The sequence below is a fragment of the Musa acuminata genome, chromosome BXJ2-3 (assembly GCF_036884655.1).
Source record: "Musa acuminata AAA Group cultivar baxijiao chromosome BXJ2-3, Cavendish_Baxijiao_AAA, whole genome shotgun sequence".
Classification (NCBI taxonomy): Eukaryota; Viridiplantae; Streptophyta; class Magnoliopsida; order Zingiberales; family Musaceae; genus Musa; species Musa acuminata.
In genome coordinates this window covers 8,430,026-8,443,670 of record NC_088340.1, presented here as the reverse complement: position 1 = coordinate 8,443,670, position 13,645 = coordinate 8,430,026, and the positions used below count along the sequence as shown (strand labels likewise).

At 39.5% G+C, this 13,645-nt stretch overlaps 1 protein-coding gene and 2 long non-coding RNA genes across 7 annotated transcripts; 2 read left to right on the top strand and 1 right to left on the bottom strand.

Annotated features, from left to right (window-relative positions):
- Positions 1-2,212: 2,212 nt before the first annotated feature.
- LOC135607220 (uncharacterized) lies at positions 2,213-4,839 on the bottom strand. 5 transcript variants are annotated; one of them, XR_010485119.1, is made up of 7 exons: positions 4,463-4,839; positions 4,276-4,388; positions 4,052-4,110; positions 3,834-3,945; positions 3,613-3,764; positions 3,109-3,390; positions 2,213-3,007 (listed from the first exon to the last, which is right to left on the bottom strand). It is a non-coding gene; the product is annotated as an uncharacterized LOC135607220 (long non-coding RNA). The 5 variants fall into 5 exon arrangements; XR_010485118.1 differs by having other exon boundaries at positions 4,276-4,374; XR_010485116.1 differs by having other exon boundaries at positions 4,276-4,839.
- A 330-nt stretch (positions 4,840-5,169) lies between these two features.
- On the top strand, positions 5,170-10,105 carry LOC103977868 (uncharacterized). The gene is made up of 6 exons (XM_009393516.3): positions 5,170-5,442; positions 5,644-5,709; positions 6,324-6,398; positions 8,952-9,081; positions 9,203-9,319; positions 9,628-10,105. Exons 1-6 carry the CDS (start codon positions 5,267-5,269, stop codon positions 9,769-9,771), a joined length of 708 nt encoding a protein of 235 aa, XP_009391791.2. The 5' UTR covers positions 5,170-5,266; the 3' UTR covers positions 9,772-10,105.
- Positions 10,106-12,380: 2,275 nt separating this feature from the next.
- On the top strand, positions 12,381-12,772 carry LOC135606454 (uncharacterized). The gene is made up of 3 exons (XR_010484819.1): positions 12,381-12,454; positions 12,544-12,633; positions 12,728-12,772. It is a non-coding gene; the product is annotated as an uncharacterized LOC135606454 (long non-coding RNA).
- The last annotated feature ends 873 nt before the right edge of the window (positions 12,773-13,645 follow it).

Below are 13,645 nucleotides of genomic sequence, written 5' to 3'. Positions count from 1 at the left end.
ATAAAAGCACATCAGACCTGTGCAGCTTAGCCAAGAGATCTCCGATATACATTTGATAGGAATATTACGACATCAACTGTAGAACTATAATAAGGTGCAGATGTTTTCTGTTGTTAAGGAAATATATTGTTGATGTTTTGGTTAGTCCAATATTGTCCAGACTCGTGTACGTAGGATTATCTGAAATAGATCCGATATGACTTTGAGATAGTTCCGAAGTGAATCTTAGATGACTCCGAAGTAGTTCTGAGATGGAAGTATCAAGCTTCCGAGATAGAAGTATTATGCTCCTAAGGTAGCACCTGCATGAAGACCAAAGTTCGGAGAAGTTTCCCGACCCGATCCCAACAACACTCAAGTTAGTAATCCGAAGTCCCTAAATATGGGCTCGAATAGTTCAAGAGAGGAGAGAGTTTTTTCACTTTCACCGTTTTCATACCCAGAATGAGAGAAAATTTTTTATGATATTCTTTATTGTCATAAAGAAGAGAAAAAAAGTTTAGGATTATCTTCAAGAAAGAAGTTTATATTTATTTTCTTTGCCATAATGAATGAGAAGAAATATTATATTTTTCTATTTTAAATTTTTATACACATAGATAGATGGAGAATAATGACTTGGATGACACATAATGATGGTGCGTCAACTATTAGTAAATTCCTTATCACCTAATATGAATTAGTGGATTTATCTTGGAGTGGGTTAAGTTTTCCTACAAACTCAAATCTTCTTTTTGTCATAGTGGATTTCATGTCCCTTCTCTACCATAGCAAATATTAGGTCTTCCCATTATGTTGGGTTTTAAATCTTCTTTCCATCGTAGTAGATTTTATATCCCTTTTTTGTCATAATGAATCTTGGGTCTTCTTACTATGGTGGACATATCCACATGTGAGAAGGATGATAGCTATCTTCTGAGTAAAAGTATTACGGTTTAGAGGCAAAGCCTTCTCGTTGGAGGATTCGTTAAGAGGATTAGTAGGCGAACATTCCTACGGGCCCTCATTCTAGTAATAAATTATTAGGAAAAAAAATTCATTGACGTCTTGGCCAATACAATATGGTTTGAACTCGTATATACATGATTATCTAAAGTGTTTTCGAGGTGACTTCGAATTGGCTCCTATATAGCTCTAAGTTGGCTCTGAGATGACTCGGGATGGATCCAAGATGACTTCGAGATAGCTCCAAGATAGTTCCGAGATGAAGGTGTCAAGCTCTTAAGGTAGAAGTATCATGCTCCCGATATGACACCTACATGAAAATCCGGATTAGGGAAGATTTCATTAACATATTGGCCAACATGACATGCTTTGGACTCGTATATATATGATTATCTAAAGTATCTTCGAGGTGACTCTGAATTGGCTCCTAGATGGCTCTAAGTTGGCTCTGAGATGACTCCGGGGTGGATCCAAGATGACTTCGAGATAGCTCCAAGATAGTTCCGGGATGAAAGTGTCAAGCTCTTAAGGTAGAAGTATCGTGCTCCCGATATGACACCTACATGAAAATCCGGATTAGGGAAGATTTCCTAACCTGATCTCTTTGACACTCAAGTTAGTAATCTGAGATCCCTAAATATGAGCTCGAGTAGTTTAAGAAAAGAAAGAGTTTTTGCCTTGAGAAGGAGGAGAAGGAAGTTTATGATGTTCTTTGTTGTCATAAAAGAAGAGAAAAAAGTTTAGAATTGTCTTCGTTATGGAAGAGAAGAAAGTTTATGATTGTCTTTCTTGCTATAATGAATGAGAAGGAATATTATATTTCTCTATTTTGAATCTTTATATACGGATAAAGGATAACTAGGATGACGCGTAACGATTACGTGTCATAAATTTTGATATTAATTATTTGATCTTACGAAAGCAACCTCTTGCACGATATGCTAGTGAAAACTGTGGATTGTTAAAATGCTCGGAAAGAAATTAACATGAAATAACAGCTTGCATGATCCGATTCAATGACCTCATCCTAATCCAGCTGTGAGACTATGTAATTGAAAAACCTCCTATTAACAAAGTTTACGTTAACAATTCTAAGTTGGATATACATTGATCCGTAAAAGGTGTTGGTGTCAGGTCAAATTCTTGTCAATCTCAATCTCATTACTTAGTTGAAGTCCAATACTGGTGCAGACTTGAAGACGATCTTAAAAATGTATAACAAAGACAAAAAAAAACCCAATGATTTTCTCACCAATTCTACCAAAACTAAAAAGAACTCACTTCACATTAAAAAAAAAATGAAGTAAATAATTATCATATTCATGGTCCCCTATCAAATTATATGATCCAAAATAATTTTGTTCATCTTCTTACCTACCAGTTACCGGCGGCGCTACCAGGGCCTTGATCGAAGACATCACTGAGACCCATGTTTCAGAAGAGGCACCGGGACCCACGTGTTCATTATCCAAGTCACCTAATTACCTCGTCGGTCACTTGAGAATTCGGGACTCCGTCTAAGACTTGGTCTATGATTGGAGTAACCGGTGGTTCCAGAGTTGGGTCCCACCGATCCAGGTACGTTTTGAATCCAATGCGTCGGTACCGGCCTGTTTTTGCCACTACAGCCGTCACCGTCACCGTCACCGTCACCGTATCAAACTTAGAGCCCCTTCATCTGTCCCTTATATATATATATATATATATACACACACTTCTCCAAGGTCCAAAACCCCTCCTCATCCTGCGAAAGAGAGAACCTTTCTCTTTCGTGTTGGCTTTCTGTTGCCTGCTTGATAAAGATTGGCAAAGGAGAGAAGAGACCGATCATTATGTGGTGCCCGAGCCGGTGCTGCTGCCTGTGCTTCATGCTGCTGCTGGTGATCCTCCTCGTCGGGCTCGTCTTCGGCTTCGACGTCTTCTTCCACGGTTTCCACAAGATCAGCGACGCCTTGCACGACGACACGCCACAGGGAGGCGGCTTCCCCGGTGGGAGGCTCTTCTTCCCCGGCGGCGCCCCTCCTGCTTTCTGAAGAACGGATTCTTCTTATTTCGTAGATCTCTGCGTGTTTTAATTTTTTTATTTGGATCTGTGATATCTAGCTTTGATAATTTGGTTCTTTAATCGTATAAAAAAGATAGATTCATAAAGATAGCCGTTACCTGATGGATGATAGCTTGTGTATAATAATAATGATATTTCACAAAGGTAGGCTCTTCCACATCCTTTTCTTTATTCAGCAGCGTCCATCGAACAACTCAACTCGAGTACAGCCACCCAATCCACACTGTTGTCAGGAAGTATGTGGTTGTTGATTGATCAAACCATTGGTTATGCAGTTATGCAGGAATCTTAGCCCATGCTAATAGAGAAGAGAAGGTGGAGAGGATGAGCCAAACAAGTGAAGTCAATGGTTCCAGTGCCGGTCAACAACTGTCAGATACCTGCCAATTTCCAAAGTGTCATCAATCAAATCATGTAATTGTTTCAGGCAAAGAATTTTAACTGGTGCACCGTATATAGGTGATGTAAGAAACAATTGCTGACACAGAATATTGATGACGAGGAAACTAATAACAAATGAGGAATATTGCCAGCAGTAGGACATCTTTTACTTTATGTATTGGGAGCTTTACAATGAGCACAGAACAACCAGACAAGCTCACCTCCTCTACATCGGGTGCAATTCCTACCGAGGCTTCCATAAAGATCAAGCCAGGCTCTTTGGCAAATTGTTATCCCTCCTCAGTGCTGCAGCTTCTGTGAACATGATTGAGCATCTTCCAGCCGGCTTTCGAGATGATTGAATGTCTCCCTCCTGATAATGAACTCATGAACGAACAGTCCTAGAATCTTGAATTCATTGTATCTAATATGTAATGACTACCTGGTGATGTCATGGACAAGCAATGCACCAGAATCACCTTATATAAGATATGGTGATTGATGTGAAAGATCCTTGTCCAGTCTATAAGGCTTTGCGTCAAATGCTTGTCATTCTGGTTGAAGAGGCACATCATCAATTCACATATAGCAAGCAAAAGAACGATCAAATTTACACAGTGCTTTATTGGTAAAAGCAATTATCATAATTAGAGTCCGTACCATTTTGCTGGCTGGTTCATCCAATGAAATAGTATCTTCCCGTCAAGCAACTAAATTTTCTGCAAATTTGTTAGGTCACATCAAAGAAACCCACATAATTAATTTTCAGAATGATATCATGAACTGAATAATCAAAGAGGAATGCAGCAAAAAGGAGTGCATCATCGTCGAACAATACTACAAACGAATATTGAAATCCGAAAATCCCAAAAGAACTAACTTACAGCAGTAGGCATTGAAGCAGGAAATGCGCATTACAGATTGATGCACAAATTCTAAGACCATGATCCCAGATCAAATTGATTAATCTTGTCCTACGTATCCTACCAACAAGACACTAGCAGAGATGTATCCTTGAAGAAATCCAGAATCAAGAAAGAGGGAATCATTGTTTCCGGTAGTACAACTCACCGAAAGAACTGACTCAGGAGACGACTCTCGCGTACCGAGCAGAAAACGATCTGTATCGCCGATGATGATGTACTTGAAAAGGCAATCGTATCTCCGCCATCTTTCCACGCAACGAAGCCCAGATCCGAAAGCCCTGATCGACCGAGGCAATGAAACAAGAGATCAATGCGATCGAAGATAGATCGAGAGGAAGAAAGATCGATCGCTTGAGGGTGATTCGGTTTCAGGATTGCTTCGAGACGGAGTGTGATGAAAAAATTACGAGGTTTATCCGCAGTTTCCAACATGGGCGGACTGCGATCCTCTCCAAATCACACAGGCCGAGTTCTCTCTCCAAGTCTCTCAGCCTCAACCTCCCATCTCTCCTACCCCTCACATCTCAGCGATCCACTAGTGCGAGCCCCATCGATGGCCTACCTATAGTTGTTCAATCACACGTCATTTGACACATGGATGGTTGAGATATGGAAAGGGAGAAATGGAAGGCTGAGATTAGATTAGAGGAGCTTTAAATATGAGCATCATGGAGAGGATCCTTCCTACACAAGATAAAGAGAACGCGGCCCTCCTAACGATACCAATGAACGCTCCCAATATCTTTCTCATCCGACGTGGTTCTCTATACGCGAGAGATCATCTCACCGTGGACCCCGCAGATAAGGCAGCGAGAGGGCCTCCCTCATTACTTCCTTAGTGCGAGTCCGAATCGGAATCGTTGGTTTGGGCTCAGTACCGGTGCGTTGCTCATCCCTCAGGGTTTTAATGAGGATTTCGCAAACCCCACATGGTTAAGGCGGCGGAGAGATGCGGCAATCTGTGGCTCCGCTCCTCCTCCGATCCCGGCGGTTCGCCTCATCGACTGCCGTCAGTGGCATCAGTAACAGCAGCTCGGACAAGATTGTCGCCGCCGTGCTCTTCGAGCGGCTCCCAGTTGTGATCCCCAAGATCGAGCCCATCGTCTACGCCTTCCGAGAATTCTCGTAAGCTCTAATCCTCCATCGCTCTCGTCGGGTCCGATTCGTTCCGTTTCTGTTCGAAAGATTTTATTTTTAACGAGAATGAGATCGGGGCTACTGTTTTAGTTGCTCATGTATTCTTGTACTTGTCTTTTCTCCCTCTTTAGCCTATTGTGAATGGGAATAGACGGAGTTTATTGGATGATTGTGGAACATATTTTGCAGGTTTCGATGGAGACAGCAGTATCGTCGGAAGTACCCTGATGAGGTCTTGGGAAAGGCGGATGCAAGGTAAGGTTCATTTGTTTTTTTGTTTGTCTGTCGTCTGTACTTTGTGGATCTGATTTTATGATTAAGAAGTTATAATGATTTGGTTTTTCTCAAAGTGGCTTTCTAAATTAAAATTTATGAAATGTTTATGGGCCAACAAACAAGCTGATAGTTATGTTTTTCACCTTAGCTTATGAAACGATTATGTGACATGTTAATTATCTAAATTGTACAATGAAGCCTCAGAAGACAAATGGATACATATCAATGCTTTACAAACTCTAGCATTAGGTCTAGGTGGATAATTACAGAAAGAACTGTTTATTATACTCTGCAAAGGAAAGTTGAATGTGATTAGCACAGGTAAATATTAGTAACTAGATGTTCCTCATGGTGTTACTTTGATAGGAGGCAATGTTAGTTTATATTTATGTTTTTGTGATGAATACTGGATTTTATTTTCAATTGATTGTTAAGAAACACAGTTCTATGTTCTTTTTGAATATTTGGTATAATGCTAAGACCTGTAAACTCACTGGCACTGTAAAACATTATGTTTTCTAGTGTAATTTTCCTATTTAATTTAAAACATATACTTTGAAATCTGTCCACATTGATGCTTATTGTTTTAATAGGGGGAAAGGTGACTATCAAACTGATTATGTACCTGCTCCAAGGATCACAGAAGCTGACAAGACTAATGATAAAAGGTAAATCTGGGTTTGATTTTCACGCTGCATTTGCTTGACGTTATATTTTTATTCAAAAAAATTTCAGTTTTTGTTGGCATCTTATGATCAAAATATATGGAAGTACTACTGCATGAGAACTGCAAAACTGCCTGACGTTCTTGTCAATGATGGTGAATGTGAAGCAATGACGTCAAACATCTAGCCCCATATACCTGGATCTTATTTACGTTGTGTTTGCTTTTGCATACTTTGTTTCTACCTCTGTGGCCTATGACCAGTCTAATATACAAATGGAACCAACATGAGTTGCAGTCAACTATGTTGATAAACCATGAGAGACTGCAATATATTTTTTTTGAAGATCATACTGGTACTCTTTGTGGGTGGAGCTTAGTAAAATGGTAAGGTTGTTCCCTTGCAACCAGAGAGACTAGGTTCAAATTGCAAAAACAACCTCTCTTTATATTTAGAGGTAAAATTGTGGACATTGGCCCTTCCCGGACCCTGCATTGGCTGAAACCTTGTGCATTGGTACACCCCTTTATCGTATTGGAACTCTTTGCGATACATCAAGAGCTTAATAGTCTTATCGATTTGATTCTTATTAAGTGATCATAGATTTCTCTGTCATGACCAGTCATGTAGACTGAATATACTATCTCAGTTCTTTTTCAAGCTTAATACACTTGATTGCCCCATTTCAACATTTTCTTATTCTCTGATATCTTTTTGGGATATTCCTTTGCAAATTCATCTTATAAGACTGTCAAACAAAATTTCACATTGTTCAGTGTCATAGAAGTTATGCTAATAGTCTCCTTCCATTTCAACGTTTTCTATTTTTGATATATTTTTGGGATATTCCATTGCAAATCCATGTTTGAAGACTGTCAGACAAAATTTGACATTGTTCAATGTCAAAGAAGTTGTGCTAATAGTCTCCTTCCCTTTTATATATACCATGAAACATTATCCTCTAATATTAAACTTGCTTTCTCTTTGGCTGTCAAAATTTTTTTTGTGTGCTTAAATGGAAGATAGCATAAACTGGAACACAACAACAAAGCATCAAGTTCCAAAAAAATTGCTGTCAACTACATTCACCTTTTGATGAAGACATTATTTTTTGATTTATCTCAAAAACTCCTGAACTCGCCAACTTCACTTTAATCATTCCAATTTTCAGGATACTTTGTTGTTAACTCCTCAACTTTTTGTAAGAATACTGACCATTACTCGAGCTGTGTTACAGAAATTACCTTTCAATTGAAAAGGCATCTACTTAAATTAACTGTGCTCCTGTTTTACAATTAACATTCTGTTAAAAGTTATAAGAAGATGCCTTATGAGATATGTTTATGAAATGATAAGGAACCATTCTGATGAGTATTGTATCTTCGATAAGTTGCTACCTTTGAACCCAATACTTTTGTCGTTGCAAATCTAGCACTGGAAAAGAAAATAGCTGAGTAAGTTCCTCTCTTTGACATGTACTACAATTTGGCACTTAAAATTATGGCCTGGATGCTGGTTCTTGGAATTGCAAGGTTTGATGCCAAATTGACCATGCTAACTTTTTTCTAATATTTTCTTTTATTATCTAATCTTATAAAGTTAGTTCTATAGTTAAAGTTCACTTTCTCGAAAATGCATGGTTTTTCAATTTTAACATAGTTTTTCCTGGCAGGTGTTCATGCTGTTAGTTTTTCCTGGCAGGTGTTCATGCTGTTAGTTTTTCCTGGCAGGTGTTCATGCTGTGCTATATTTTACATAAGTTTTTGTGTCTTTTGTTTGAAGATTTTGCTAGCATGTTGTTTTCTTCTGCAGTTAGTATCGTGGTAATAAAAGTTCCCAAACTAATTTCACCCATTTTGTTTGTGCAAAATTGCATTCTGACGCTAATGTTCGGTCATACCTTTAACAGCTTTCTCAATGAACTATCATTTTAAGGTTTGTTCTGTAGTTATTATTCATTATATTGAACATGCCTAGCTTGGCAATTTTAACATAATATTCACTGGCTAATTTTGTGCCATTCCATATTTCACACAAACATTTTCATCTGTTCCTTGCTGGATTTTGCTAGCACGTCAGTTTCTGATGCAGATTTTACCATGATAGCTGATGTATCTCAAGCTGGTTTTGCTTTGTGTGCATTAACATGATAGCAAGGATTTCGTTTTCCGTGATTAACAAGTTAGGATGGTAGGGCTCCATGCCAGTCAGCACAAGCCGAAAATTATGAAGTGGGTGTCCTGTTACACACTTGGCATGGCATAGGCTTCCATGCTGGTAGAATTTGTAACAGTGACTGTGCTTCGTGATGGCTGGTGCAAGCCACACTTTGTTGTTGCAAGTAAATATGAAGACACATAAATATTTTCTTATATAGATGTTATGCTTGAATTCATGGTTGAAACATAACTTGTGAGTTCTTTACAGCATTCTGTTTTGATATTTGAGAGGTTTTTCCTACTTGACAAACCCAACTTTATTCAAGCTCATTAATACATTTTTCACTTTGCCATCACAAACTAAATAACATAGTGGGTTTCTGTTTGATTCTTTTAGGTCACTGCAAAGGGCACTTGATAGAAGACTTTATCTTCTCCTGTATGGCAGCACATATGGAACTCCTGATAGGGAACCTGTTTGGCATTTTCCAGAAAAGGTTTATGAAAATGAAGAAACTTTGCGTCTGGTACTACCTTTTCTCACTTAAATCGATACAAAATGTGACTTTTTATTTGCGTTTTCTTTTAGAACCGTGTTATTCTCAGAGTTCTATTTCATGATAGCTTATTGAAATTGTTAATCTGCAGTGTGCAGAATCAGCACTGAAATCTGTAATTGGAGGGCTCAATAATACATATTTTGTGGGCAACGCTCCAATGGCACAAATGGTTGTGGAACCAAAAGAAGACTTGCCACTTTTTAAGGTAGGTGTTTATATTTGCAGCTTTTTTTTCATGTGTTGACTATCATGAAGATGTTTTTCTTATCCTTGTTTAAGGTTAATAGCATAGCTTCCCTTTAATTATTCTTTCTCAAAATGAAGATTTGCTTATTTTGATTTCTTATACTTGCAGCCTTACTTTATTAATTCTTATGATTGATAATTTTTTTCATCAATCTTGTCTATAATTGACTTAGAAATTTATGTTTCCCTGTACATCTCAATCCAGTTCACAAGACATTTCAGAACTGTTTTCTCTTTTCTGCTTTTCTGACAATTGTCTTTTTTCAGCGGTTCTTTTTCAAATCGCAAGTAATTGGTACTAGCAAACTTCAGATTGGAGAGTGCAAAGATTTTGTCTGGGTGACCAAGGATGAGTTGATGGAGTACTTTCCAGAGCAAGCTTCCTTTTTTAACAAGATGATTATCAGCTAAGATTGCCTTGGATACGACATTAGATAAGCATGTTTTTGATCAGTTGGCTTGGAGTCCTTTGTTTAAGCTTTCAGATAGCCTGTATTTTTTCTGGCATCTACAATAGATGTATGTTCTTGGACTGAGAGTTGGTGAAATAATTTATCTGAAAAGGATCCTTCAAAATTACTCAACATGTTTTGTTTGAGGTTCAAGCGTCTGCTTCCTCTTGTGGATAAACTGCCATTTTTGGCCTCGGATAAACTCTACCACATGGATGTGATGGTTGTCTTCTTGTCAGTGTTGCAGTTGTACACTAATTATGTTTTAGGAATAAAAACTCTATTTGGAGACACATGATTATTTCCTTTTATTTTTGTAAGCTTGGGAACTGAGAAAGATTTTGATCTGATTTAACAATAAATTTTACTTGGTCGATAATAATTACATTCACTAGTAACTCTTCTAAGTACCCAATATTTGTCAGGCTTCTTATGCTTCTTGTGTTACCTTTTTATCAATGCAAAGAATGAACAACAAGTTCATGTGGTTTATGAAAAACTTTGACCATCATCTATAAACATTCCAATCGTGATGTTTCTTCGGTGTTGTCTTGCAAATAATATGTAAGAAATCATAGTTCTTTGGCTGATCCTAGACTTATTGAGGTAGCTCCAAAGAATACATACAACAAGAGGTTTCAGATAAAGAAGAATCTCCAGCTAAGTTCTTGTCGTCTGCATCCATGTCCCTCTGACGAAGCGTCAAACGCAATTCACTTTCTCGAATGAAGTGGCATTAAAGAGTTATATGAGCAGCAGCTTGAAGGTGCTCTTCCTTGCCGTGAAGTGAAGATGAAGAGAAACACTCTCCTGCTGCTTCTAACCTGGCTCAAGTGCACAAATGGAGACCAAAGCTAACGACGTTCATCCACAAGGTAAATTTCCTGGCATTTTTATCATGCTGCCTATGAATCGATATCACTCTACTTCTCGAAGACTAGAAACAACAATAAGTTTAGGTTTGAGATTCTGTGGTCAGCAGTCCCACAGGAACTTAAGTTTCATTGATGAGTGGAGTATGCTTGTTTTACACTACTGTCAAACACATTCTGCTCTGCTTTTGCATGAGACCTCGTTCTAACAAGATGCTTTATGTTTCTGATCACTAAAGGATGCAGGTGTTGCTGGTTCATTTGGAGACCATTGAGCCATTGCGGCAAAGTCTGCTGCGAGGATGGTTGCTATTGAACTGAATAATCTCATGTATCATTGAAATGGGAAGCAAGCAAGCAAGTTTTTTGTTCTGTAATTACTTTGCTTTCATTTGTGCTGTAACTTCGGAACAAATAACACGACAGCGTGCTTCAACGATAGAGATGTTTTGTGCATCAATCTTTATCCTGTAAGACAAATCCAGAAACCGAAGGCTTTAGAATCCAGAGGAACTGTACACCAATCAAGAACCAGTTGTCGCATCGGAAGATAACTGTATGCGCAAATACGATCACCAACACTGAATGGTTGAATCTCCGCCGTGTAACTCTGTCTTCTTGATGTCAAAGCCGCCATTGGACGTGACGAGAGCCGTTACGTGACGCCCACTTGTGCTGGCGGTTCTCCGTCCGACGGCACTCCATATAGCTTCCACTGGCCCAGTACCAACTCGCCGATCACTGTGTTCATTCCGGGGCAGAGCCCGTCGCAGGTGAACTTAGCCACCGGAACCTAGAAGTAGATCGTCGGGCAGAGCCATCGGGTGCGGAAGGCGAGGAGGTGAGGTTCGAGGATAATGTGGCTGAGGCTGACGTCGGACGGGGTAGTAGAAGGGGCGCCAATCGATGGAGTCGGTGAGGTTGGGGAGGTAGTCGGAGAAGTCGGTAACAGTCCAGAGAATGAAGGTCCGCCACCGTCTCCGATGGCAGGGCGGCGTTGGTGGTGAGTGGCCGATGGAAGAAACTGAAGATAGTAGTAAAGGACGTCGAGTGTGCAGACGGTGACGATATATGCCACTAATAGAAGGTGCCTATTTGTCTATTTTCAGAAACTCCGGCACTTGGGCCTGTAGCCCAAAAGGCCCATATACCACAGTACAAGATTTCGCACCGCAAGCCGATCCACCCAAAACGGGTCAAAGTCAACCTTCTCCGAACTGGTTTACCCACCGGGTCAAACGAATCAGATCGGAACCAACGAGTCCCAAGTGTGGGCCAAGATGAAGAGTGCACACGGTCAATCACTACGTCAACCTCCAGTACGTGCTTTGACTTTTCGGGTCTACTTGTAATTAATTCCACGCTACGAACCATCTTGGAAGGGATTGCAACCATTAATTTTAGTCAACACTTGGTCTTTCTTTTATGCACTCAACGGACTGAGTTCTCAAGTGGAGAATTCAGACTTCTTCACGCGGTTATTGTGGTAGTTGTATGTGTTGAAGCTCATGCTCTGCATGTTCCTGCTTAGAGTCAACGAGGTCTGGAAGCTGATCGACGACTTTTGAATTGTCTTGACTTAAATAATATGCATTGACTTGGTTGTAATAGTGCCTTCTTGGTCTTTTTATATCGACGAACAACAGTGACGACATCGTGTATATAAATAGCTGTCTTCTCTTCTTCGCCATAGTCATCGAATTCTTCTCATTTGGATCAAACACAGATACATCAGTCTCTTCTCCGTCATCAAGAGACAGAAGCATGAAGGTATGCCCCACATCCAATAGTATGTTGTTTGGTTTTGCTTGATTCTTTTCGCAAATGAGATAAAATATTTTCCGTGCTCAAATCAATAGCCTCGTCATTGCAGCAAAAGATAGTGATCAAAGTGCAGATAAACTGCAACAAATGCCGCTCCAAAGCAATGCGGCTTGTTGCTTCAGCAGGTATATATGTTGCTGAAACTAATCAGATGAGCATATAGTACGACTTACTCGATTACGGATGGCTGAATCCAAGTTTTTTGTGATCCTATGACAGAAGGGGTTGACTCAGTCGCAGTGGAAGGGGAGGACAAGGATCAGTTGGTGCTCGTCGGAGATGGCGTCGATCCCGCTGACTTGACGTGCACCCTGAGGAAGAAAGTAGGGCATGCGTATATAGTCAAAGTAGAGGAAGTGAAAGCGAAGACTGAGCCAGAAAAGCCACCACCGGTGGTGAAGGGAGTGGAGGTTGGGTGGCCATGTTATTCCAATTACCCTCCATGTCCGCCGGTGGTGTTCTATGAACACGGCTGCAGTACTCCCAGTCCATATTCTTGTCCCATCATGTAGTTTTGTCTTGCTGGTTTATTCGTGTGTTATTGTGTGCCAAGGGTGGAATAATGTTGGACAGGCTATTTAAATTACACGTATACTTTTTGACTGCTTTCCTTTTGGTGGTCATCACTACATAATCTAATGAGTCTCACATGGTTGTCCTTGTTGCTTTCTTCTTGAAGCTTGTAAACCTTACTTATGACAATTGCCATCGATTGTCTCAAAGAATAACCTTGAGAAAGAAGGTAGCATTGTCGAGTAATAAGTTTGCTGTCAACACTCTTAAACATACTCTTATAAAGGGAATATGAGATTTTCTTATGGACTGTATAAGTATAAATGTATTTTAATAGGTATGTCCCATCATTCATATTAAATTTGAAGCAAATGGTTCTCCTATGACTCTACTAATGGATTGAGGAAATGTTTTTTAATTAGATTAATTTTTTGACTAGTCAAAGCCTCTTAACAGCATATCATTAACATATACATAAGGTGATAAACTTTAATTTTTCCTTTTAAAGGTGAAAGGAAGTGATCAAGCCTCAATCACGAGCATACTTGAAAACACTCTCCCCAATCCACAACCCTTGCTTGAGGGGTTGGGACAAATCTACCTCCATACATATATGCATGTCTT